The following is a 27,661-nucleotide window of genomic DNA, read 5'->3' on the forward strand; positions in this document are numbered from 1 at the left end:
TGAAAGATTGTATAGTGACACAGACAGGCATCATTACACATTTTCATGCTTCCGTTCTCCCTCCATGAAATGTCACTTCGTATTCGGTGTCCTTTCGCTTTGCCTCGGCTGTGCTCTTTTCTTTCTACTGCGCGTCAGTTTTTCTCACTTTGCTCCGTCACTATCTTTTACTCTCCCTTTTCCACATATTTGTCCTAATATCCCTTGCCCTTTTATTTTCCAAGCTCACTTTTTGCGCTCACAGCATCCTCACCCTGTCCTTTTTTTAAATCTCCCTTTTCAACCCATCTCCTTTTGCTTTACTTGATTCCACCATAAATGTCCTTAGAGTCAGGGTTAGTTGTTCAATCTTAGTATCGTTTTGCGGGTCTAAGTTTCATGGCATAGAATGGATGTGCACCATCGAATTTAGGCCTCTGTGACACTTTATGTGACTGACTGTGGGCTCACAGAACTTATGTTTAAGATATTACATGTAATCACTCTGATCTCCAGCTGTGAATCGATGTACCAGTCCACAATAGCTGCCGTCAGTGTCCTAGCAATTATTCTATTATTCACTGTCTGAAGAACAGCTCTGCAATTACACTCAAATCTTCCTCACCTATTTAATAAGAGAGACGTGTTCAATCCAATATCTATAATTCTGTAAAAATAACTTCAGGAAATCTTTTTAAGGTGGATTTCTCCATTTTCTCCCTTTTATGGTAAAAAAAACTATAACATAGCACAATGGGTGAGGGAAGATTTTTCTCTTCATGCTCTATTTCTGAATCTGAGATGGAGAAGGGGACCGGTGCTTGTGTGAAAAAAAAATACACCTATGACAATATCCCATTCATCAGGGAGCATCATTGCGCGCAGGGCCGTTGCCAGGGGAGTAGAGGCCAGCCGATGAGACCCAAAGGAATTTATGAATGACGAGGACAACGCCAGTCCCATTCGCTCCTAAATAAGCCTACAAGTGGATGTGGTATATCTATTTTTCTATTATCCTTTTGGGGGACAATTTGAAATGTTTTATAGCCAATCCAGATCAATCCAGTGTTATTTCTCTATTTTTTTCAACTATATCTTTTTACCTCACAGACCATGTTTTGCACATTAGCAAAATGTTAAAATTTTATTTTGTACAAATTGAGACATTTTATTTATTTTTAATTTTAATTGCCTTCTATTCCCCCTCTACATCCCTGTTTCAAGGCTGCTTCATTTAGTTTCTTCACAAACACATGCTTTGCTGTGTAAAATTACTCCATGTTCACTACCGTGAATTGAACAAACTGCCCACAACTGCAACAGTTATTTATGTAGGCATGAAACTGCATAGACATGTATAATGCTGTTAATTCTAATCCATTGCAGTTTCTAATGTATAATGTAATTGCATGTGTAAACTGGCCAAAAGAATTGTAATATACTATAATCTATAAATTTAAGAAAATGACATCCTATGACACGGATAACAATAAATTATACAACTCACAAAGCATTACAAAGCACTGTACAACTCAACAATAATATACAGTATACTCAGATTCATATAAATAATAGCTGTTTAGGATTAATATATTGGTAATTTTTTCCTATTAAATGGTTTATTTGATGTTTTGCAAGCTGACTAACTGATGGATCACTCTGCATTTTTATTTATTATAGTTATTTTAAAGGCCAGTGAGGAGGAGCAAATGCACATATGTGCAGGCATACACACGGATACACTCAGAACAATTGCTGTCTCCATTTCAGATATACCTCTGGTGAAGAAGCTGTCTTTTGATGAAAGGGAGAAAGAAGAGGGAGGACGGTGGGAAAATGGCCAAAACTGTGAGTAATGCCATAGTAAATTGTAATGTAAGACAGGTCAGGGAGGGGAAAAAGCTAAAACACACTGCTCTATTGCAGCACTCAAGCTACCTAGCCCATCATTTATTGAGAGAGCACTGACACTCAGCTGAAAAATAGAGGGTGTAGAGAAGGACATGAGAGGGATATGAATAAACAGGAAACAAAACATCTTGAGGGGAAGCTGACGTTTTTAGGGGACTGTGCAAAGGGCCGTCAGTTTCTTAACAAACTATTCAGACTCATTCACTTTGTTATAGATTAAACTTAAACATTGAACTCATCAATATTCACTCAGCATGTTCTAAGGATAAAGTGGAAACATCCATTTGCTGTGACACTCAAGTGTCTCTAGTTTTTTTCAACCAGCTGACCATGAAGATGTGTCACGAATTGGGTTGGACAATGTCAACCTAAATGGCATATGATAATGTATGCAGTGAACCATCTGGGGGGGTGGGGGTTCGTCTTAACAAATTGTCTTACTTTACTCGCAGACGCACGCACACACACACACACACAGTGACACACCCACCGACAGACACACAGGAATCACTCTCAGCCAACGTCAATGGCATCATCCATTGGCCTAACCCTAGTCTAGAACTTTATTGGAGTTAACCTATAGCGAACTGACTGGACGAAATTAAGTAAAGCACAACCCTGTTCACGTAAGGACAAAAGACAATTCTTTAAGTCCGAGGAATTCTGCACGATAAGATTGCGTTGAGAAATGGAAAAGGTCTGGAGCCTCCAAGATGAATCCAACATTCTCTCTCACAGAGGGACGACCATCTCCAACACTCCATCAGCCACATCCTGGGTTAGGGTTGTGTTATCTTAGAGTGGCTGGAGAGAAGTGCCTTTACGGGAAAGATACATGACAGCCTGCCTTGAGTTTTCCAAACAACATACGAATGACTCCACAAAAGGATGGGACAAAAAATTGATAAATATCATTATTACACACAAATCTACAACCCTAAGTGTAAAAAAAGGGGACGAGGATTTGAGAACTTTCTGAAACTACTGGATATAATTTAAAATAGGCAGGGTTAGGTGTTGTTGTTTGACACTGTTAATGAAGAAGATGAGAATGATGATAAAGGCAACATCACCAAGTGTTCAGATAATGAATTAGATAATGACTCATTTATTTATGAATTTAGTGTGAAGGAACTTAATATGGCTCTCAAAGCTTCCATCGTGTTCACACTCCTGAAGCTTCCCATGCAGAGATGTCATGAAAGAGGCTGAGAAACTGCTCGAGACATTTATACTATCTGACAAGATGCACTAATCCAGTTATGCTGCAAGTGATTTGTTTAGTTATTATTATGCAAATGCATTCAGGCGCTGCTTTGGCAGATCTTCATTACATCGCCTCGTCCCTCTCTGTCATTCACCATTCTGCACCAGGTGCAAACGAAAGCACTGTTTGAGAGGAAATTGAATTAAGTACATGTGTTGTAGTACATCTAATAAATACTCAGTTTCAAGCAACATCAGATTTGAACTGAAAACTTACTTACACCTGGTACACTGTTTGTGCTCATGATGCGTTGAGCTGACAAGTCTCAAGGGACCACTGGAAAGCTGGTATGGTCCCGTTTGAAGGCAAACTAATCCATCTTTATCATTTCAATTAGCAGAATGAGTCTTAATATCCATTTGCCTAAAACTAATTAATATGTCTACCAGTCTTTTTCTTGACACTACTTATCTGCCTGATTAGGTTCAAGAAACTGACAATGTCTTCAGATAATTGGAGGAACCACATTATATTGGCCACATAAGGACCAATTATATTCAGAATAATAAAGTAGCACTCATCTCCTCCTCAGTGTTTGTGTATTTAAAACAGGAAAATATAAGAGTCTAGAAAAGCCACATTTCAGCAAAGCTCAAGCAGCCGAGGTGGCTGAATGAGTTAGTTTAATGGTCTCAGACATCAATTTAGTAAACGTGCCCTAGGATATCTCTCTTCATGCCTTCATATCTCGATCATAAAAGACTATAGGTAAATTGCATTGCCACAGTAGAAGGGAAATTCCCTGTTGGAAACATACAGTATCTTTGTCTTTGTGTCTAAGAGACTGGTATTGAAGATTTTTTTCTCCCTGAATTCAATGGAGGTTTCATTGAGCTAAAACCTAGTAGCAATTAAAGAACCTGAGTGTTGAAACGACCCTTCAACGGCTTCAGCATTGAGCTTATTAAGACCTTGTAACATTTTAACACTTGACACTCTTAGAGCTCACACTCTGTGCTCTTCTAAAGATTATGAGGTCAAGAAAGCTTCAGAGGAAAGAAATGTAATTAGTGCTGCACATCACAGCAGTTGCAGCACTTTAGTACCTCTGCTGTTTCCATGGTGGCGGAAGTAGAAATAAATAGGATTTTAATTTTCACAGGTGGACAATGAATTTCTTCAGTATGGTCACATCTCTGTCTTGTCCCTCCTCTTGTTACTGTTGGCCCAGAGGTGTCCACACAATATAATGAAAGGAGAGGGAAACACTCAGGATGTAACACTATATGATTATTGTTGGAGGATGAATAGATTGTGCTTTACACCTAAAGAGTTGGCTTTAAATGAGTGGAAAAGTTAATCTATTGGTTACGGTGGGATGACCGTGCACAATGTGTTGCCAACACACGACAATGCTCATGGAGGGGGATATATGCAGCAAAGTTTTGCCTGCATGAGGCCAAATGCTGGAGAACTATTTTGTATTGTCAAAATTGACGGAGGCTCAAACAGAAGCAGTTTCAGGGTTCAAAGCTGTGAGAGTCATGTTTCTTTTATCTGACAATGTGGATACAAGCATGTTTTCTTTTTAACAAATGCACTATGCAACTATGTCCTTGAGCAAGACAGTTCAGCTGCTAGGCTCAATTTGATCCTCTTATGGAGAAGCGTAGCAGGAGAAAAATCCCCCCAGAACAGAGGGAAGCACATAGAAATGATCTACGTAGTATGATATCAGCATTCAGGTTAAATATATTATAGACCACCTCTACAATGAGCCAGATGAGGAGGGAGCTGTAGTACTGGGAAGTCATCAGCCTGTTGAAGGGGACCATTCAGGCTCGACTGGCACATGGGAGTTCTGGATTAGCAGACAAAAAGATCTGGGGCAGAAGGACTGCAGCTTTTAGAAGCTGAAGCTAAGATTCACATTTGGGATAACTTAAGATCTTGACTCTTTGTCTGCCAGTGGATTCAAGTTCAGCTTTTCATTTCAGTCAGCTACAGAAGGATTTTGCTTTTAAGAGTTTTCCTAACAAGGTGCCTTGGCTCTTGCATAGTAACAGGGGAAAGAAATAAGAGCTAGAAGTAGAACAGCTGGTCATTTGCATGGAAAGAAGTCGATGGACAATTTATTATTCAGCCAGTTTTTGGGAGTCAATACTTTGGGAAAAAATATAATTGGGAGCCAGTTTAGTGAAGGTTTGGGCTACGTATGGCCACAACTATGTTAACACTCTGGGTAATGTGTCACAGATAAATATGTGACGGCCATAGACAAAAAAAAGGTCAAATAACATTTTACTATGAGAGTCTTTGTTCGATATGTGTACAGTACATCATACTGATATTTTTTTGAATTCTGTGTTGCACCTGTGCAACAATCTGTGCTGTTTTCAGAGGTTTGGATGTTTACCTTTGCAAAAGATTTAAAGCCTATTCCCTTTAACACTTTTCATAGGATTTTATAATTTCTCATATTAGTATTTGATGTGAACACTACATTAGAAGTCTCCTTCAATGTGCTATCAATGTATTATTAATAGGTTTCAGAGGCAAAAAACCCAACACAAATCATATACTCTTTTTTTGAAACTTCAGAAATTACCCAATTCCTTGACTGTAAATGATCTACTATAATGTTAAGCATATACACCGGTTACACTTACCATGACCCCTCTTTCATCACACTGTTATATTAAATAAAATTGTTTGCCTTTAAATAAAGTAAAGCAATGAAAAGCAGAAAAAGTGATTCGGGAAAAGTAAAGCAATTTCTAACAACTTTGAAACAGGTTTTAACGCCTGCTCCATTATCCTGCCAGATGCTTTTTTGTACCCAAATAAACATGGGTCATCTTCTGGTCTAATGAAAAAGTTAAAACTGAAACCCAGGAAGCATTCAACTTCCTGTGAATGTGTCTCCTCTGGGACTGCTTGCACAGTCCATTATGAAAACTACAGCTTTATCTCTTGGAGTATGCTTGGTTGTTTTGGGGACGGTGGGAAAAAGACAATGGTTAGAATTTGTGTTGCACCTGGTTTACTGAAAGGTATGAAGAGGTTTTGGTATTGTGAGAGGATTAGTGGCTAGCTTAGCTTGGTTTGTCAGACACTGATATTAACTAGGACACAGAATACAGAAAAGCTCTGTGGTGATCAAATGGCTAATCTCAATTTTAGTGCTGGCAAAAGTAGAGCTCATTAAAATGTGTGTACCTAATTTCCTCTCTCCTCCTCTCTCGCCTCTGCCAAACGTCTTCTCTACATTGTGTTTCAATTTGTTCTGCTTTTGTTGAAAAATGGAACATTTTCAATGTCATCTCTCTACAATTCCACACAAGTATGTCTCATTAGCAAACATCTTCAAAAGAAAGGGAAGCCTGAATATGGTAGGCCAAATTATTCCTCCTCTCTGGATCTCTTCAACCTGAAAAAAGGCTTCATTAGTTTTATTCTACTTTTTCCTTATGTCACATCACTGTATTTGATAATAGCATTAATATCTTTGATATTGTCATGTTCGTTGTGAGGCAAGTTATTCCCTTCAGGGCAATGGGTGTTTTAAATTCCTCTACCACATGACCAACACTGTTCACCGCTCCAACCTCAGCTTTATAAATAAAACAGCATTACTGAAACAACAGAGAGTTACTAAAACATAGAGCTATTTGTGTTGCTTACTTGACTTTAATTTGTTGCAAAGTCTCAATGATCAAGGTCTGGGACAGTGAAACAACTATTTTTCAACCTAATAACTGCCAAAATTTTGAATTTATCAAAGGAAGAAATTCCATGCATAGTGCTATACATATAAGTTAAAATATGAATGAACTATTAGTTGTTGTATAAGGTATTTTTGCTTTAATTAAATGTTTCTATGAGTGCTGTTAGCATTGACCCATTTTGGGATGGAACTTTTTAATGCTGTTTTTTATTTCTTGCCACCTCAAATTTTAATAGATGAGGAGGACATGCACATTATGCAGCATTAACATTGGTAACTGGTTTTAATATTGTGGCTTATTGTCAGAGAACACTCACCAATTAACCTTAACCTGTCCTTGGTGCATGGTGTCAGATGTAGCAGTAATGAATTAATGATCAATATATCTTTGTTAAATTAATTGGGAAACCTTGGCATGATAAGCATAAACAAATGGGAACAATTAGCCTCTGTCCACCCCCAGTGGTATTACTGGTGAGTGTTACTCAAATGAAGACATATCATATGAGACCTGCTGCTTCCTGTCATAAAGAGGATGCCGCTAATTGTTCCTGCTTTCTTCGCCAGAGGTTGTTGATGGTCTTTTTAATTTCTAGTAATTACACCAAAGCCTCAAAAAAAATAAATAAATATAAATGTTGAAATGCGACAAATAACCACCTGGCTAGCACAAAGAATATTACTACTGAAAATGTTTATTTATATTTTGAATCAAACTGTTGTTAAGAGCTACATTAAAGTAGTAAATAAAATAAATGGGCCACAAAGTCCATGCAGCAAAATATTCAAATGCACTGTGAAAGCAGGCAAAGCAGACCTCACACTATGAAACCTCACTTTAACACTTTCATACAAAAACAGAGGGTATGTGTTTGATGATGGAGAATCCTTTGCTCCTGAATATATTCAGTGATAATTAACAACACTTTTACTGCAGGGAATTGGCAGGTGGTGAGTCATGTTGTCAACGGATTCAGATTTATACTGTTGAGCATCCCCTATTCGTTTACATTTAAGGAAATTCCAAAAGCTACTTCGTCTGATTTCATCTGTGACTATTTGATTTTGTAAGACGCTGCTTTCTTCCTCAGCTATGCAAATTTGTTCTGTGTCAACAAGTGGTTCTACTTTGATAATGATGTACCATGCTGGTGAAATGTATATGGACGATGAAACACTCTCTCTCCCTTTGCTTTTCCCCGCTCAATAATTGTTTAAGACAGTTACGACTAAGGCTGGGGGCTGAACTGTATAGGTCATAATGTGGAAATATTTCAAAATCAAGCGAACAAGCACAAATTTTGCATGTTCCAAAAATCGGAACTTTGTTTGGTACAACAAGGCAATATCAGGGCAGGAATGTGGTAATAACCTGCCATCACTGTGTTGTGCAGGTTGTCCACAGAAATAAAAGAGTTGTATTCCCTGTATGGTGTATGTTCAACATGTCTTCTTCTGAGACCTGCATTCACTACACAAAACTATCCCCGTGCTATCCTCGGGGACTGAGTGTGTGTTGCTCCCTCATCATACTTAAGCTGACAAAGAGGGATGCCTTGAAGATTTTTTGCTTGTCCAAAAACAAAGAGGAGGAAGACAGAGAGCACAAAACCCATTTTCCCCATTTTCTCTGGGCAATTACACAGATAAAGCTTAGAGAATTGTTTTTCTTTTCTTTGAAATGCAGGCAGAAATAGTGTTAAAACAGAGCAAAGAGATTCAGGGAGATGATTTAATGTTGCTATTCGACTTCTGTTTTGTTTGTTTGTTTTTTCATTTCACACACAAGCTTTGTCTCTGACTGTAACAGTACCAGAACATACAAAGCCTCTGTGCAATTGTATATATAAAAAATATCTGCCCATGTTTGGTGGTATATACAATATGTGCATGTCTTTCTCCACCTATACACGTTTAGATCTGGTGCTTTGCTCTCATGTTTATGGCACTACAGTGCATGAGCTGTGTATGATATTTTAGCAAGGGAATTGTCACGGCAGAACTACAGAGCATGGTTTGAATGCCCAATTAGATAAGGGAATTGAGTAGTGAGACATCTTCCCCTGACTTAAGTCCACTGAAGCAAGATTTACAACTATTATTCTCCCCACTAGCACTGAGCTGCCTCAACCCCCCATCCCCTGAAAACAAGAGTTGTTCAGATAGAGAAAAGGGCCAATGAAAATGAATAAGATTCAAACGCTGTGGCTCACAGATTAATAACAAAGACACAGGGTCACTCCCCTGCCATGTATACAATGTTTATTGGTCATTGAAAAGGAAAAAATGGCTGCGTTCTGTTTCATTTGTGAGACAAATCATTCAGAGGGGTGTCTGTCATTTTGAATATGCAAATAGAGCCATTGTTGCTGCATGGCTCTGTGGTGGGCAGCTGAGGGATCTTGTCGGTGCACGCTTGGTTGGTGGTGTTTTAAAAAGGAGGTGGTACAATTCTCTATTAATCAATCAGGCTGAGTGAGATAATGGTAACACCAATTGTATAGCTCGGAGAACACTGCTTTTCCCAAACAATGAGGAGACAGATTATGTTTACTTTTCCTAAACTATAATGACAGCTAAGGGTGTGCATCTCTTCTGCTGGGGGACTAGTTGTGATGTATTTCTGCTTGATTAGAAAGAACACAGTTTAACATGACTGCAAATGGTGGGAGAATTTGAAAATGGAGATGGCGTAGGGAAGATGGTTCTGGCTATGACGCAATACACGGTCCAACGCCTGCAGCATAATGTCAGTGGTGATTGACAACAGTCTCTGTCACAGCCTGGAAGCATCAATCAAGGACAAAAACCCATCTAATAACATACATCAATTACTTTACTGTAGGAAATCGCCAGAGTAGATATGCTGGGACAATGGCACAGATGCACAGGAGATGTGCTTTGTCCATCAATTATACACAATACAAAATGAAAACATAACGCTCAATAAGCAAGCATGCATTACATCTAGTTGTTACTGATTTTAGTAATTACAATCCTACTCTAACGCATATGTGACAAAAACATTATTGACGGCCATATATGCATAATGCATTTTATTTGCATTTCAACAGAAATGTTTGTGTCATAGGTCGATAATTATATTTCTTACTGCTAAAACCAGTATGACTTATGTCAAACTCTTAAATCTTTGTGTCTTTGGCTTATGGACGATTGTTTTATGCTCAGTACTATCATCTGTAACCAAGCCTCTAACCTACCCTCTAAGATTATCCTTTCTAATTGCAGCATGCATACCCCAAAGGACAACGAAAGGGAAAGTCTGTCAATAAATGTCTTCCCGAAAAACCTCAGGGTGTCTTTTGACTCCTCATAGCCTTCAATCGCCCTGGGGGCTCATCCTGACACCTGATGTGTTTTTACACAACAACCAACAGCGCTCTCAAGAGCACATGAATCATCCAGAGCTAGTCTTAATACTTGTAACGTCAGGCTCTTGAAAGAGTCTAGCATGAAGGACACTACCTTGCGATCTCTGTTTTCCACTGTTAAGTTCCTACTGTTTCTCTTCCAAGTAAGTATCTCTTCATCTTTGTTTCTCTGCCCTGATTTCCATGCTGTCAATTGTTTGCATCACAGGGACCAACTCCCCAGCATCTAATTCACACATCAGAGGGCCTGACTTCAGACATCTAAAAGCCCACAGCTACCTGAGCCTCCAGTCCAAGTCAGCCTGGACCAGATATTTTCTCACACTTGAGTACCTTCTAACCATTGCTGTTATTTCAAGATGACTGGTGAGGGCAAGGCACTTTAAAGTCAAAGTAGTAAAGGTGTCTCCATCTAAAGTCATTGTTTCCCCAGTAAAAGTCAAGTGTACTCAATGTGACAGTGTTTGTTCCAGTCAGTCAGGCAGCTCGGTGGAAACAAGTGAGTGAAAGTTAAAAAAAAAGTGAAGGGAACAAAGCACAGACAGATGAAATGATGAGCTGTTATCGTTTTCGGTGTATGATTCCATTTTCACCTTGGTCTGCAGTGTTTAGGTTATGTTGGGATACCAGTTGGTAGAGTATGTTGCTGTTATTGCCCTTTTCCTATAAAGCCAACATCTGCAGTGGGGATTATGTTTCAAGGAGAAGAGGATAGGGTTTTTTCAAGTTTTGCTTCATCAACTGACCAAGCCTTGTTTGGGAAGCACATGTGAACTTGGCAGCATCATCTACTTTTGCCTTTTCAACCTGGGCCCTGCATTTCAGGGTAAAGGGCAGCAAATAATAAAATGCATAGGGTCGCTCCTTTAAAACCTTGCTTTGATATATCCACAGAGAAAATGTGTTGTTGAAAGTTTAAGAAATCCTCAGTGCCTAAGAATACCAATGGATGTACAATGATTCTATTCCGAGAGCCACTGTAATCTTGAAAGTGGATCTAATTTAGATTAATTCTAGCAGGCGTGTTCTCGTGGCTACAGTCCAACAACATTAAAGGGACAAACCAAGGATGACAATATAATAAGTATTTCCCGTCAGCAGTGATATTTTCTGGTAGAATCTATCACTGAGCACTGAATGGCCTGCTTTTACCTTTGAGGTCCAGGTTACGGGCTCCATTGGAGTGCTGAGTAACGGTGCGTGAGTCGATCTTCAGTGTATGCGCGTTGTTGGCATCCCGGGAGACCACCACATTGTGCCATTGGTTGTCATTGAGCGGCTTGTCTGAGTTGCCCTTCATCAGCGACGGCCCGTTGCCAAGGTCAAAGACGTAGTGGACATACCTGTGAAGAAAGATATGAGTGTTAGAGGTCATTATCTAAAATCAATCACAGCATCTCAGTCTGAACTCATTTTCAGAAAATGGACAACGATGGCTCATATTGATCTGGCTTCACTTTACAATTCTTTTTTCTTCTCAGTGACCCCTCACTGATAACATGTCACAATCAACAGCATTCAACCTCCAATTGTCATAATGGAGGGATTGAAGATCGGATAATATTGTTTATTTCCGACTCTGTTTCTGACGTCTTGATCCTCTTGTCGAAGAATATATTATGGGGTAAATAAAAAATTAAGTTTATGTGTCTGCACATGGCATTTACTCACTGGTTTGACAAATATAGAAACCTGCTTCTGTCTCCAATCCCTTGTTTGTCCACAGGCAGATGAGGTGGCAGATTTCCCTCCTTTACACAAATATGGCTCTCTTTTTGTGTTTTGGGTTAAGGCTATTGTGGCTGTTCCATTGAAGGTATGCATTTTTTTCTGCGTAGATTCTAGTCCCTTTATGTAGCCTCTTGTCTTTATGCCACAGAGGCAGCTCAGGCTTTTGTGTTGCAACAGTGCTGAGTATAGAGCACAAAAGGAAGAGAGACACACAAGCTAAAGCCTCTTTTTGATCGCTTAATTATAAACAGTATTTAAGGTGACAATTCAAACCAGGTTTTCCAGGGTTCAAGCTCCTTTAAGAATTTTCCAAATACTTAGTCAATCAGAGAAATGCACTTTGTTCACACATATGCAAAGTTAACAGATTGTGAACGCGTACCAAAGATAGTTTTTTAGAAAAACAGATAGATTCTCCACTTTCTGTTTACCAGCCAATAACAATCTGCAGGATGTAGAGATTTCAGCCCAGCTTTAAAGATAACTCATTATGATTACTCACAAACACTACACTCACTTACATCCAAAAAAAACATTGATACACAGTCGTAACATATTGTTTAAATAATACTTCAGTACAAACTGTGGCGCTGGTTTTGATTTGTTAAAAAAAATAATTCCATGACTTTCAGCGCCAAGTGAGCTCAGGTAATTTTCTGTTTTCTGTCAATGGCAGATCGGAGAGGCAATAAGGGGCCAACAGAGAAATAACTTAAAATGTAATGACGAGTGTACTGAAATAAATTAAAAGAACTCACCCTTTCACCAGTTCCACAACAATGAAGTCACTCCCGTCTCCAGAGTTGAAAAGCATCAGGCCGTCAGGTGTGGTGGTTTTGAACTGAAAGAAGAGGTGCATGGAGGCGTAAGCTTGTAACGTTGCTAACGCTAAGTAGCTGCCTTTCGTTCGAAACGTCACCGGATCTGCAATGATGTGGCGCATGCCGAAGCGGGCGTTCAGCTCGCAGTAGGAGATGTCGCCATTTTTACACTGGTCGAGATATGGCAGCCCATTGAAGTTCAGGCCCTGGAGATGGCCGATGAAGTTTGAGGGCACCACAGATATGAAGCGACGCTCAGTCATGATGCCGGTCTCGATGTTGTGGAACTCGAGACGTGTGTGGGCACCAGTCATCTGGCCTGAAACGTTGAAGGATACAGAAAAAAACCCATCATTCATTAAACAATTTTGTTACATTAATGTTGCATTAAAATCTATAACCAGTAGCACATACATGTATGTTTTCAAAATGAGTAAGTTAAACTTCTAGGTTTATTATATGAATTCAAGGGAAAGCCATGTTAATATTGAAGTGCTCTTAACTGAAGAACAATGTATAAATATAATAAACTATTTTCACAATAAGCACATATGGTTTTGGCATACCTTTATTAAGCTTATTACATTTAACTTTACAATACATATGTACAACAGTGTGTACAGTATTTGGTTTTAATGGTCTAAAAAAGGTTTCAACTTATTTTCTAACCTGCTGTGATGGATATTATCCACTCATGATATTACAGTAAATTTCTTGTTCCTGCTGCACACACACCATAATTAACATAGTGTTAACTGTGAGATGTTCAGAAATGAGTTTGGCAACCCGCCTATTAAAATGCCCTGCCAGGAGTCCCTTGGCGCTTTCTCTTTTTTTTTTCCCAGTGCAGCAGTGTGAACAAGTCAGAATTCCACAGGGTCATTCTTTGCTTTTGGCCTCGGTGTGCCCACTACCTTTCCTTCATCTAGCTTGTTATATAGCTTACACCATATTCTAACCTATTCCTTCACCCTTTGCCCGGTTATCCTTTTGCCTGAGGCCACAATACAGTGAGCACAAGTGACTCCACATCGTCTCTTGAACTGTCCTTCTCTTGCCATGGTCTTAGTAGCTGGATTAACCTGTTCTTGTGTACTTTTTACACAGCTGCTACCCTCACAATTGTTATCTGCTATAAAAACTAACTCTTCCTTTTCATTTCTCCTTTGTGCTCCTTCGATTGCATCTTCCTCATCATCTGCATTGAATTGCTGTGGTTGCAACTAGCTTGCTCACAATTTCTAACATTCCTAAAATGGGACGTATTCAGGGCTGTAGTTTTGTGTTTTATAACACAAAATAGCATTTACCCTTCTTTTTATGGGGGTTTACTCAATTGTTATTGTCAAATTTTGAAAGGGTTTGGGTCAAATTCAACCCCTTGAGCTCGAGCACCCCTAAAAACAATTAAATAATGTTACAATAATGTCGCCAGATAGTTAAAAAAAAAAAATATATATAATTTAATAGCAATTCTGACATTTTGGGTTCATGTCAGACCATCTTTGGGTGTTAAATGTATTGAATTAATTAGTAATTGCTAACAATTACAATATGAACTTAATTTTCAATTAAGCTTGCTAGACGTTAAAATTAATGGCATTTTTACAATGAATGCATGTGAATGCTGTTATGTGTTATTATTACACATGCATTAATGTAAAAGCAGGACTTTACTGCTGCTTTATATGTTTTGAAATATATAACTAGTAAGTAACAAGCAACTTAAGCTAGATAGATCTAATAGGGAAGATGTAATACAATTGACTACATGTATGTAGTTACATTCCATCATTGTTTACCCCACATCAGTACAAATAAGCAACAAAAATAATAGTAATAATAAAATGCTAACTTATTGGTCAATATGATTCGATTTCAGTCTCCTCATGTATATATAGTTTTGTATATGGGTGACTTAAGTTCATCCACCTTTTTAATAGTGTGAAAGAGCTGCCGGGACATTTTAGTTTACCACTATAGCCCTAGACGTGCTGTAAGTGGGTAAGTTCATGACCAAAGATGGGTATTAATGTTTACTCACACAAATGAAAAAACACTTCAATTTCAACAATGACATTTGGAGATAAACATTTCAAACCTGTTACCAATCTCCCTTAATCTGTTTAACTATAAATTAACGAACATATGGCTCCATGTCTGATTCATTATCATCATAATAAGTCACCTTCCTTTTGAAGATAAATGGTAACACGGTTTATGCAAGTAAATCACCATCTTTACAGTCATAATGCTCCTGACCCCAAATGAATCCCGCTGTATCCCAAACACAACTAACCTTCCACTGTGACATTATCCACAGACAGCTGCAGGCTCTTGCCTCTTCGCACCACCTTCACCGCGTGCCACTCGTTGTCATTCAGCTTTTGCCCCGCAAACAGTATCTCCGGTCCTTTGCCTGTGGTGGTGGGGGGATTCAAATCACAATCAGCACAGGGGGAATCGTGTTGGCATCTACTCACGCACCCACACACTAGATTTACAAATAATAGGTGACAGAACTATTGGAGAAAATCTGCATGTTTGCACAAGATGTTCCCATAATGGATTTTCTAAGTATACCGGAAATGAAAGGAATCAAATATCTGGCCTGACAGACTGTAAAATCAAATGTCTTCTCAAATGCTCACAGTGCTGCAGCAGGATGTCATTGTAGACAGGAGGACAAATACTTTGTAATAAGCTGAAGAAGCAGATTAGAACAGGCAGCCAACAACGACTGGAGAGGCTCTGTTACAAGCATTATATGAAGTGGAGTTCTGCTTTCACAGAGCATTTCATGTCTCAGTTAAGCACATGGAGCACTCACTTAACACACCCTTTAAGTGGGGGAGTTAATAGGTGAGACCAGGCAGTTTAACCGCTCATCCCCCAAACTGCTCTCTTCCCTAATTCCCCCTTTCCACATCTCCACTTCCAATTCTCCTCTCCACCGCTCACCTCTCTTGTTGTTGTTCAACTCACCTACTGAAAGACAAAAGGCAGTTTGATGCAATAGCATATGATGTTGCAGAAATGCTTAATAGACCCTAATGTCAGCAAGAGGGAGTGGCAGCAGGACAAATCTTGTGAATTAAGACAGTGGTCATTTATAGCCTTTACAATTCACCATGATAAGCTAAAATTATTCTTGGCCAAAGTCAAGGCATTAGCTGTCAGGGACTACTTGATGTGACAAAGTTTGTTTCAGGATTTAAAATAGACACTCCTGAGTTGGAAAGTATGGCAACGTGGCTTCAGAAGCCAAAGTGAAGGCAGGAGTGGACATGCACAGTGTCACAGCACCGAGGTGAAGGTGATCAGTGAACAGAGAATGTTTGTGTGTGTGTGTGTAAACAACAGAATAATGAGAGACTTCCACCTTGTTGGCAGCAGGGCAGACTGAAATAGCAGAATGCCACAGGAGACCAGTCACTTGTATTCAGCCACCTTCTGTACTCGCCACACTTTAAGGCACTGTTGTGTCATTGTGGCTGATTAATAAAGAAACTGTGGCTTTAAAATTCACAGGCTGTCTTACTCTAATAGTACTGATGAGTTGTTTAATACACATCTAATATTAGAAACCGCTCTTCACTTACAGGGACACTGGCTCTATTCTATAACAATAACAGACGGGCTAGCTGCCTGGAGCCTGAGTGTATTATATAGTACAGACAAAACATGATTGCCCTCTTCCCTGTTTATAGGGGGAAAAAAAAGTCCAATCACTGGATGGTTCTGCCTGGCAAGAACTCGTTACTGCCCACTGGAGAATTGTTTTGACTCACATGTTTTTTTCATTTACTTTTTGACTTAGGCCACATTAAATTGGACAAAGAGACTTGTGTGAAGTAAATATAAAAGAAATGCCTGCTATAGTGCTGCAACTAGAGCAGGAGTGTATTACACTTGCCAGCAACGTTGAAGCTGATACAAAGATAAATTGAAGGAGAGAACAAAAAAAAAAATGCAAACAGATGAAGATTATAAAAAAAACAGGAGTAAAAAGGATCCATTTAAAAAAAACAACTGGGAACCAAAGTGCAACAGAGCAGCCAGAGTGCTGGCTGATGCAAGATTGTAAAAGTTAGAAGAGTCTAAGGCAGCACAAATGAAGGGGAATGACTACCCTTTAGAATGGAGTCCATGCAATATTTATTTGTCCTGCCTGCCACAGCCGCAAGAGAGTAAGGGCCACTGCTGCATACATAGCAAGAGCCATTTGACCATAATAACAGTAACAATGAGGGAGCTAAAGATATATATATATATATATATATATATATATATATATATATATATATATATACCTAGCCAGGCAACTAGAAGCTCTGTGTAGAAGGTGGTAGAAGTGCAGCCTGGGACCCATAAGGGCGATGCACAGAATCAACACTCGAGGAGAAGCATCAGGAGAGTTGGACCGCAAGGCCACTGTCATACTCTCTTCTCTGGAGTTGGGTTGGAGCTACTCAACCGTTAGAGAATAGCTTGCCGAGATCAGGAGTATGACGATGGAAATTAAAACACGCTATCTTACAGGATTTGGCTTGTGTGTGTTGGCTTGACGCCCAGATGATGATGCGTTCAGTATTACTCAAAAACTATTTCTCAAAACCTTATATTGATGAAACACCTGGTGTTGGCTCAGTGTGGCATATTGCTGACAATGAAGTGAGGCCTCACTTCACTGCCCAGGTGAGATTGCAAACAAGAAAGCTGAGAGCTAGTGGTCCAGGGTTAAATGAGCTGCTAAGCCTTTAATGCAGCCACTGGCAGACAAAAGTACTCATTGCTAGAAAAACAAAGGGGGACGCAAGGCTCATTAATAACAGAGCTGGCGATTATTAAAATGCAATTCATTCTCAGGCTGTCACTTGTGCCCTCTCGCTTTGTGTTGGGGATCAACAGAGCAAAGTGCTGCGTTCACATAACATGGCACTTCTTCTTTCTTCATCTCTGCATCTCTTTTGTCCCCTCACAGCCCCTTACTCTGCCTTGCACTTCCTAAATATGCTGCTTTGGAGACGAAGACGTGCCAGGGAGATTTTTGTAAAAAAAGTGTAAAAATAGCCAGGATTGTGAATTACCTTCATTGGCTGTGTCACCACATCAGAAATGAGAGGTGTGATGTTTGTGGTTTGTTGCACAATTACCAGCACTCATCCATCATTGGTTGCTCGGATCTCTCTGTAAACAACTATCATTAATGCAATCGGATCAATGAAACACAAGCTGTCAGCCAATGGCTGCTGTTTGTTGCCATCAGTCTCTATTCAGGCTATGTGTGTGCAGAGTACTAGAGCACTGTTGTATAATTATCATGTCTAAACCACAATCAAAACAACTTGAGAGTAAAGCTGAACATCAGTCTGCTGTAGGCAATGATGACAACGTTTGTGACAATCAGGAAATTACATAAAAATATTTTTCTCCAACTATGCAGAAAGTGGCACAGGGATCCAGCAATTGTTCAGACTACTGATGAAAAGATGTTCACTCAAGATGTCTGAGGAGCTTAAAATAGAAGCATCTGACAAATTGAATAAGTTGCCAAGCACAATGAATTATCTCCTCTCAGTCACTGCCACCGCAACTACAAGCCCCAAAATGAACTTAAAATTGTGAAACAACGTTATGAGGCATGTTTCAGTTTGGTTCTTTTGTATTCTGCATGAAACTAGAGCACTGTGTGGTCCATCAACCGCACTGTCACTCCAATCATTGCTGACTGATACTGGCCAAAGAGCAGCAAGCTTTCCTGAAATGGTTGTTACGCTAACAAGCGCAGAAAAGTACTGCTGACCAGGGGGCTCGGAGCTTGCCAAACAGGAATGATCACTGCTAGTCAGTGCAGTGGCTTAACAACACCACCACAGCTCGACAGGGCCACAGGCAGTCCCTGGCATGTTTGCTGGTACAGTAGACAGCAAAAAAATCCGCCATGAGTCATGCAGTCATACACAAGGGCCACTGAACCAAGCAGTTTATCAGGATCTCTCAAGCATATGTAGTTAGAGTGTTGGGATTATAGTGGTAGGGGGTAACTGCAGGGTGTGTCAGAAATTCAGAGTCAATGTTTGCTATGGGGATTCAACATAATGATGTTTGAGCTAACCAGACAGTTCATATCCCCAACCATTCTGATATGTAGAAAGAATCCTCCTTTATATTAACATGCCAGTTGAGAGTATTAAAGAGGTAGTGACACATTTGTGTGCATTAAAACACCACTGTAGCATTGGAAAGTCTCTACTCTACCTTGAGAGAACAGACATTTAACACTGAACACAAACAAATCAAACAATGCTGTGCCCTGAATGTGCCACTTTGCCATTTTTCATCTCAACACTGACTCAACTAAACAGGGGAACCTGAGCTGCTATGTTAGTTGATTTCCCCTTTTACTACAGCGTGATATTCTGTTTCATGATGTTTGACAGAGCCTGCCATCCTCAAGTATAGGATGCAGCAGTGAATGCCAGTTCAAGCTCTGTAATTCAAATTCCATGCAAGATATCATAATTATGGGCAGCTAGCACTCAGGACGTTTGAGGTCACGAGTTTCCACGAAGCCACACGCATGCACGCACGCACAAACACATGCACACACGCACGCACACACACTTGCAAGCAACCCATGTGAGAAGAGAAAATACAACAGTAGACTGCAGTCCAATTAAAATGGGCTCAAGAAAGATCCCCAATCCCCTGAGTTTCATTCTTAGCTCAGCAGCCCCACTCTGAGGACGCTGACGCTGATCTGAGTGTCGACGAAAATGTGGTGCGAGAGAATGAGAGACTTTGCAGCGGGGGGAGAAAACAGAAGATGCAGAGATGAGGTTGGATACCCGATGATTGAAATGGATTTTTCATGCAGAGCAGTAGAGGAGGTTAAAAACATAACCTGAGAGACTTAGTGCTGGACAGGGGGGAATTATGATGCTTGGTATCATTGTGGATTCATATGGAATAAGTGGGGACAGAAAAAAAGAAGTCTCAATAATATATCTACTTAGCGAGACAAACAGATGCTGTAATCAAATAGAGAATGTGTGTTGTATGAGTGTAGGACTTATTTATGTTCATGATTAGCATTTACTACCAGGTGATGGACCTCAGGCAGCCCCCTGTTGTGCACCCATCTGGGAAAGCACATTGTATGGTGAACACGCTCTTATGTTCACAATCACACAGAAGTATGCACATACTGTTGCAGATGGATACCACTTTTAAAATAAATAAAAACTAAATATAATTGGTTCTACAGTATAAAACTGAAAACGTAGGAAATACCTAGCAGGATTGTAATGTGCTGAATGGCAGCATTGCCATGAGAATCAGAACTGAGCCATCACCAGTGCTGGGTGATGCATGAGACAATTCCTTATTAAACAATCTTGTCAAATTAAATGATCATAATACTTCTTGCAAGGTTAAAAAAAATCTAACTGAATACAGTATGAGCACAAAACCAAGTCAAACAATTACAAGCTTTTGGGCTGTTTGGATCAGCAAAGTGTATAAAAGGCAATTTATCCAATGTAATATTTCTTTCACAATGTGCTATTTTCCATTATGACATTGAGTTTGGTACCAGCTAAGCTTAGATTAGACAAAAATTAATTCAGAAAGGTGTGGAAATGTCCAGCAGTCTTTAACTGGAGCATATTGGAACACCTTACATGGAAAAAAACACTTAAGTTCAAAGTTGTTGGGAGGCATGGTAGTGCAGTAGTTTGTACAAAATCTGAAGCTACTGGATCAGATTGTTTCACTAAACAGCTCAAAGAAAATCAGAGAATAAAAACACACAAAACAGCAACAACAGTTGCAATATATTTGTTGGAGAAGTGGCAATAAATCAAGAATTTTAGATATTCCATCAACATATCTTAGTGTTGTGCCACTGTCATAACCCAGCTAACTATACCCAACTTCACAATGAACAACATTTAGTGAATGTATAATATAATTAATGCTTAAAGAGGGATAAACAAGTGATCAGCTACACGGGAAATGTGTAAGGTTTCTTACATGTACTGTAGTAGGCTCTGAATTGAGACTATATGGCTTTCTTGCTTCCTACGTTTGTGGGAGGTCACTCTGTGCGTGTGTGTGTGTGAGAGAGAGAAAGAAACAGAGCTCGCTTATACAATAAACCTTGTAGATGAGAGCGGCACATGCTGTGCACAATAGATACATCTCCCACACACAGCCTTGGTTTCCTGCCAGACCAGTGTTTGTAATTGGACCATTGGGGCCCAGTGTTGTGTATGTGTTCTAGTTTGACTATGGGAGCAGTGAGGACAGTTTTTAAGAGTGAGGACATTTCGGGTGGTCCTCGACCACCTAAGGGCTGTTTTGAAATTTTAAGTCTCAGCTTATAGGAGTGGTGATGGCAAGGGTTTGGAGAAAATGAGCCTTATTGGGAGGTAGGGGCAGTGTGTGTGTGTGTGTGTGTGTGTGTGTGTGTGTGTGTGTGTGTGTGTGTGTGTGTGTGTGTGTTACAGTACGTGAGAGCCAAAAGATAGAGAGATGCAGTGTCAGCAAGGCAGCTTTCCCTGCCAACAAACTGGCCCAGCAACATCATCGTCTGGCATGATGGCCGGTGTTTGTGTGTGAATGTGTGTGGTGGTCTTCAGGACCACATCTGCAGGTGTATTTGCCTAGTAATGGTGATAAACAGTAGACAAAACATATTGCGTTTTGAAGACTTATTACATCTTTCATGTCCATTTTATTGTATGAATGTATTTGGTGTTTGATTGTGAGTTGAGGTTTATGTGCCAACCCCATGTCCCCTCTCTCCTCTGCCATCTGTGCTGCTGGCATGGCTCCTTAGAGCTGGTAATGAAGAGGAACGCCACCCCCTCACATACACACACACACACACACGCGCACACACGCGCGCACACACAAACACACACACACACACACTGACACACACCCACACACACATTCCGTTGCATCCTTGTCTGTGTCTCGGACAATCCTTTTCTTCCTTTAACACAGTCTATTTACCCTCAAATGGCTGCATTACAAACTACTGCCTGCAAACATATATATAAATTCAAGAACAACTCGACTCCAAGTATTCTGCTTTTCAAACACTCTTAAACTGCATCTCCATACAATCTACTTGAGTTGCATTGATTTTATTTATTTATTTATTTAAAATAGAACCTCACAGCATGTTGCCTCTTAAGTTCAAACAGCTGACAGCTCTCCACCCACCCAAATGAACAAATCCTATAAATACCACACATCTCAGTGCTGCGCTGAAAGAGACCCTGAAAGTGTTCCAAAACACACACTGATTATCCACCCCAACTCAAGATTACACACATTTTCACAAAGATTCACACTCCTAACCCTGTGGTTTAGGGCATTTGTGAGAACAGTGTACTAACATAAATGTATCCTTTGCTGGCTACACACTAACTCAAAAATTTCCAACACTAACCTTTGACCAACCATTCATTTTACTTCAATGGGCTCTGGATGTAACAAAAGCCCTCACTGGTGTGTATCTGAGAAGATGATATCAGCAGAATTTGGCTGCTGACATTCACACTCACATCCCCGCTGCCAGAACCCACACGTAAGAACACAATCACAATCCTACAGCACCACACTTACATTCCATACACCTCTATCCTATGATGTAATGAGACAGAGGTGATAAACTATGACAGTAGTTGGCAATCATCATGAACAGGTCTTGTTTGGTAACACTGTAAAACTGTTACCTTGAACATTTTTCTATTTTAACAACTTTTAACAGATTTTATTTTGACTGGATATTCTTGACTCTTTGAAATGTCTGTCCTTTTTCCATTTTAGAACTCAGGTACATTGTCAGATATGAAGTAATTAACATATGGTTTCCATTAAGACACAGTCTACTTTGATACTTTCATCAACACAATGTGCAACTACTCTGCACGGTATATCAAAAATTGACCGTCATCATGATGTCAACATGCGAGATATACGCATTGCAAAAGACAGCTTGTTCTATGTGCAATGCATTCACGCTCTAGATGTCAACATATTTGGTCAATCAGATGGAGCCCTGCTGCCCGAGATAATAAATTAAAGATATTCAGATCATTGAGGGGCCTGTCCAGGGTTTTTCCTACATAGAGAATTGCGAGCTGCCTCCGTCAAATTCCGTGCCACCACCGCCTCCCAACAAAAATTCTAGTGCAGTGGAAACTGCTAGTAAGCACATTTGTCCTGGGCCAAATTGATGTCTATATTTGATTGATTACTATAAAATAATTCTGTATGTTCTTTATTATAGTCCTAGAACCTGAGGGAAAGGTAACGTCACACACACACGCATGCAGACTCAGCTTTTTATCTGTCTCTCTGTCTCTCCCTCCCTCATATTGTCATAGCAATATTATACGTTATTGCATATTGCATGTTTTCCTAATATAGTGTAGCCCTACTCTCTCATATGTGGAATGCATATCCATTTTAAGTATATTTGCTTTCCAGGTCTTTATTGAAAACAACGCTCCATCACACCCTTGTTTGTGCTCTGGACTGTTTTGAGGGCAGTAGTTCAGGAGGGTTTTGGATGCCATGCCTCACCAAACCCCACGTCCAATGCCCTTTTGCTTCCCTCCAATGTAGCCTCCCCTGTGCCAGCTCGGCCCAGAGCAGATGGGTTGGATCGGCATGGCATCACACCAGCCGACACAGTGGCATGTCAAACAAGCAGTCACAAGCCAGCACAGGCATACTGTACTGCCATATGGGAATAATGTGCGCTAAGATCACGTTGGATAGGGAGACAGACTAGGATGCACGATCTGATTTGCCTGCAGATTTGAATAAATTGATGATTAAAGTGCCATAATATATATGTATAAGTCTGAAAGAACACCAAAGATTATTTATGAGATGGAAGTCAAGGCCTTAAACTTCCCTGCTGCAAGCACCATTGCACACATTCAGATGTACACGTGCACAAACACAAGCACACTCTTCTCTACTCATCTGATGACAGTTATAGCAGCAGACACGCGCTGTGCACTCACACTTGGCATCAGACACACTCACAATCACAATCCACTCTATCCATCATCAGACAGCAATGAAGGACACACACACACACACACACACACACACACACACACACACACACACACACACACACACACACACACACAATGCTAAACTACACTCACCAGCCCTGACACTTGCTCTCATTCACACACCGACACACACGCCCTCCCCTCTGTGTTCCGCAGACGGTGATGATGGCCTGTGTTTGGGAAGTTAATGGCTGTTTGCTCCTCACAACCTTCACACTTGATTACTCCAGTCGACTGCTGTCTGGACAGCAGGGCCACAACTCGACACCATACAACCCCCCTGCCGCTGCTCTCATATGCTAAACACGTTTGTTAGAAATGTTAATGGGAGATTGAGGACGCTCTGTGCAAAATGCTATGTGTCAAAGCCCTTATGAAATGCAAACAAGGCCGTAGTGCTATCTGTCAAAGTGTGCTGGTGTTATTTAAAATGGAAATGATTTATCACTGCATTTAACAAACAAAGAAAAAAAAGTACATTGTGACAGGTGGGAGAGCGGACTTTGATTCCAAAAGTGCTTAGAAATATGCATCTCGCATGTTTAATTCATTCAGCCTTAAGTTATTCAGTGTGGGTTTTTCATTGCATATCATCATTATCTGATTTCCATTTGAAAGTTAGGTAATGCTATGCCCAATGGCTCATTTAGGAGTTACTACAAACTGAAGGAAATGACATGCAGTGTTGCAGATAATAGCACGGGTGCTTCAAACACTGAAATACCTGAAGACTTGGGGCATAAAAGCAGCCTGAGAATTAGCGTTGACGCAGAGGTGTTACGATTACCTGGACCTGATGTTAATAGTTTCATGGATGTGTTTTTAAAAAAATCCCTAAACGTATTGGTAGTTGAAGAAAACATTACCTTTTAATTTAAAATAATGAATTAAAATATAAGATGGCAGAAATGAGGGTTAAGTAAGTACACACAGTATAAATGAGGAAACATTGTAAAAATTTGTCAAATATAATTTTTATGTTAATTAAAAACTAGCCAACATCGCTCTGACTTAACACCCTCTGATAAGCTCTCTCAATCCTTATGGCATGAAAAAATATAGTGAATATGGTGTTCTGCAAATATGCTTGTCTGAAATTGTACATTAGTTGCAGATAGTGTTCTAATACACAAACCAACCAGCAGGAAATAAGGTGTATTTATCATGTTGGGGCTTCTCTTGCCCGTTTCTGTAAAAACCTTATCTTTAGATCCTGCATAGAGGAACGGTGAGATGATGGAATCAAAGCTATTAAAGCTGTGGGTTACAGGTTTTCAAGCAGCCATGTTCCCCACATGTAGTGTAATCTCCTGGGTGCTATATAGCACACTTAATAACGTTTAAAAAAGTCACCTTTCATTGAAAAAATACAAAATACAGAATAAACTGCTGCAACATTTCTTTAGAACCAACATAATAGCAATGAACTATGATAAATGTCATATTATTTAGCTGTTTTTTCTTCTTTAGCCATAGAGGGCTCTGCAAAAGTCCCATGACAGGTTTTTAATGTTAATTAATGTTTAAGTTAATGTTCTAGAGTTGATACTATGGGAGTGGGCAGAATAGGTAAAACTTTCTTAAAACTCTGGTTTATTCAATATACTACACAATACTTGCAATTCTTTTGAGCTCAATAATTACTGGACTACTATCTGTTTCAGACTGGGGACCTCTTTCATCTTACGCTTGGTTGCAGAAGATGTCTTCTAATAAGGTAGAGGTGAACACAAATGTGCTCCCTTTCTTTTTAAAATGACTAATTTCCTATATATGTTGCTGCAAGTACATTTTTAGACAAAGGACTATGTAAATTGCACTATATAGAAACTCATGGGTGCAAAGTCATGATTCATGACCAGTAACTGTGGTAACCGTCTTCATTGACTTATAGATTTTAAAGTGTCTTGTTTAAATATGAGTCGAGCAATAGTGAAACTGGGGTGTAGTTTCGCCACGCCACATAGAATTTCCTCAGTCACTGTGCAGAAAGGACTGCAGCATCATTTACCAGATGGTTATTATATACACACACCCCATACGTGGGAATGGATGTAGAAATTACTTTTCTGCTGTGGTGGACTGTGGTTTATGAGAGCGCTGAGAGTTCCTCAATGGAGGCAAGTGACCCATATGGACAAGATATTTTTCTGTAAAAGCAAAGACCAATAGCAGCAAGTTACATAAGGCTGCAGAAGTTAATATGGTTTCTATTGCGAGGGACAGGACTGACTTTGCTCTTCAGAGATATCAGGATAAGACCTCCTTTGACGATAATGCCATTTGGCTCCCATCTTAAGATATCATGTTTTCTATCTCAAAAGAGCGGAGGCCTATCTCTGCAGATCTAATGAAAAGTGTGTATGTGTGTGAGTGCACGCAAGTGTGCCTGCACGTGTGCGTTCTAAATGGCAGCTGTATGCTGTGATGAAAATGAAAGATATGAGCAGATTACTCTGATAAAAATGCAAGGAGACATCTACAACAGGACCCTCCTCCATGTATCAGCCCATTCCTGCTTCCCATTCCTCATTTTATTGTTGCTCCTCACTACGTTTATGGTTCTTTCTTTCCTCCCACTCACCATTTTCACAAGTCTAACCTACATTTCTCAACCTTTAATCTATCAAGTCCTTCCCCCCCATAAAGCAACTCTCTGTTCTGCTTTATGTGTCATATATGTTTGTGAAGAGAGCTATTTCTTGTGGAAGGGTTGTGGGGCTGTATTTATGTTGGCGTACGGAAAGGACTGATGATTGGTAAGTGTGTGTGGGGGGTGGGGGGGGTGGGGTGTCTGGCAGTCAGCTGAGGACACGATGGCATGCTGACACAACAGCCAAACAGCCCCCCCGCAGCAACATCCAAAACATCTCTAGCGGGGTGCTGCATCGTTAACAGAGACAGGGAAGATGGGAAGTGGCCGAGAGTGTGTCAGAATATGAAACTGTGTGTGGGTGTGTATGGCTATGATGATAAGGGAGGGGTCGATGTAAGAAGACGAATAAGAAGGGAGGGGAGCAGCAAACAGATTATGACCCCCAGCCATGATTATCTACGCCTGCCACTCTGACCCCCTGCACCAATTACTGAGATAAGGCACCCACTGTGTGCAAGTGTGTGTGTGTGACAACAGGAGTCACACTTTCTTCTCTCTGAGGCAGAAATATGTGTGCGATGCTTTCTCGCATACAGACATTTGTATTCACTGCCTGCTATCAGCGGCCACACACTTTTTCTTTCCCACTGTTCTCGCCGAAGTGCAGGAGGGGTGTACTGGTGCTTTAGCATCCATGACAAGATAACCGTTGTTGATAGCCTCTAGAATTGCAGATGGCCAATGCAAGAGAACATATTTGAGTCGGGAAGATGTTGAGAGGACAGCAGATTGATTTTGTAAAGCAGGGAATGAATCATGCATTTTGCCCTTCCACTCAAGAGTTTTGGAGCTCCCTCTGGATCTTCAAACACAGGGAACACACTTCTCCCCTTTCATACTACCATCTGCCCCCTCCCTCCTTACTTTTCCCTTTTGATGCTCACCCTCCATCATCCATGCTTCTTATCAGTTTCCTTCGTCTTCACAGTTTCTATTTTTTCCGTCCCCCTGCTCACATCTCGCACCCCAGCATTCTCGAAAAAGGTCCCGGGGGGAATGCTGATTTACGATTTAGACCGCATTTCCCAGCATGCTGTGGCAGGAGGGGATGGTCCCATGGGATAGCCATCAGTCCTGCAAGGCAGGATGGGCTTCGACAGCTCCAGGCTGTTGCCGGTTCTCTCAT

The 27,661-nt window shown here is 40.3% G+C and overlaps 1 protein-coding gene across 10 annotated transcripts in view; it reads right to left on the reverse strand.

The window, feature by feature from the left end:
* nrxn2b (neurexin 2b) overlaps nt 1-27,661 on the reverse strand; it is a 618,875-nt gene that overhangs the window by 284,120 nt on the left and 307,094 nt on the right. For all 10 annotated transcript variants that reach the window (XM_069519278.1, XM_069519277.1, XM_069519272.1 and 7 more), the window contains 3 exons: nt 15,068-15,187; nt 12,706-13,087; nt 11,369-11,559 (listed from right to left, as the gene is read on the reverse strand). In XM_069519278.1, the coding sequence (XP_069375379.1) occupies nt 11,369-11,559; nt 12,706-13,087; nt 15,068-15,187 (693 nt within the window). The remainder of the gene's footprint in view (nt 1-11,368; nt 11,560-12,705; nt 13,088-15,067; nt 15,188-27,661) is intronic.

Source organism: Paralichthys olivaceus, chromosome 22, assembly GCF_024713975.1.
Source record: "Paralichthys olivaceus isolate ysfri-2021 chromosome 22, ASM2471397v2, whole genome shotgun sequence".
Lineage (NCBI taxonomy): Eukaryota > Metazoa > Chordata > Actinopteri > Pleuronectiformes > Paralichthyidae > Paralichthys > Paralichthys olivaceus.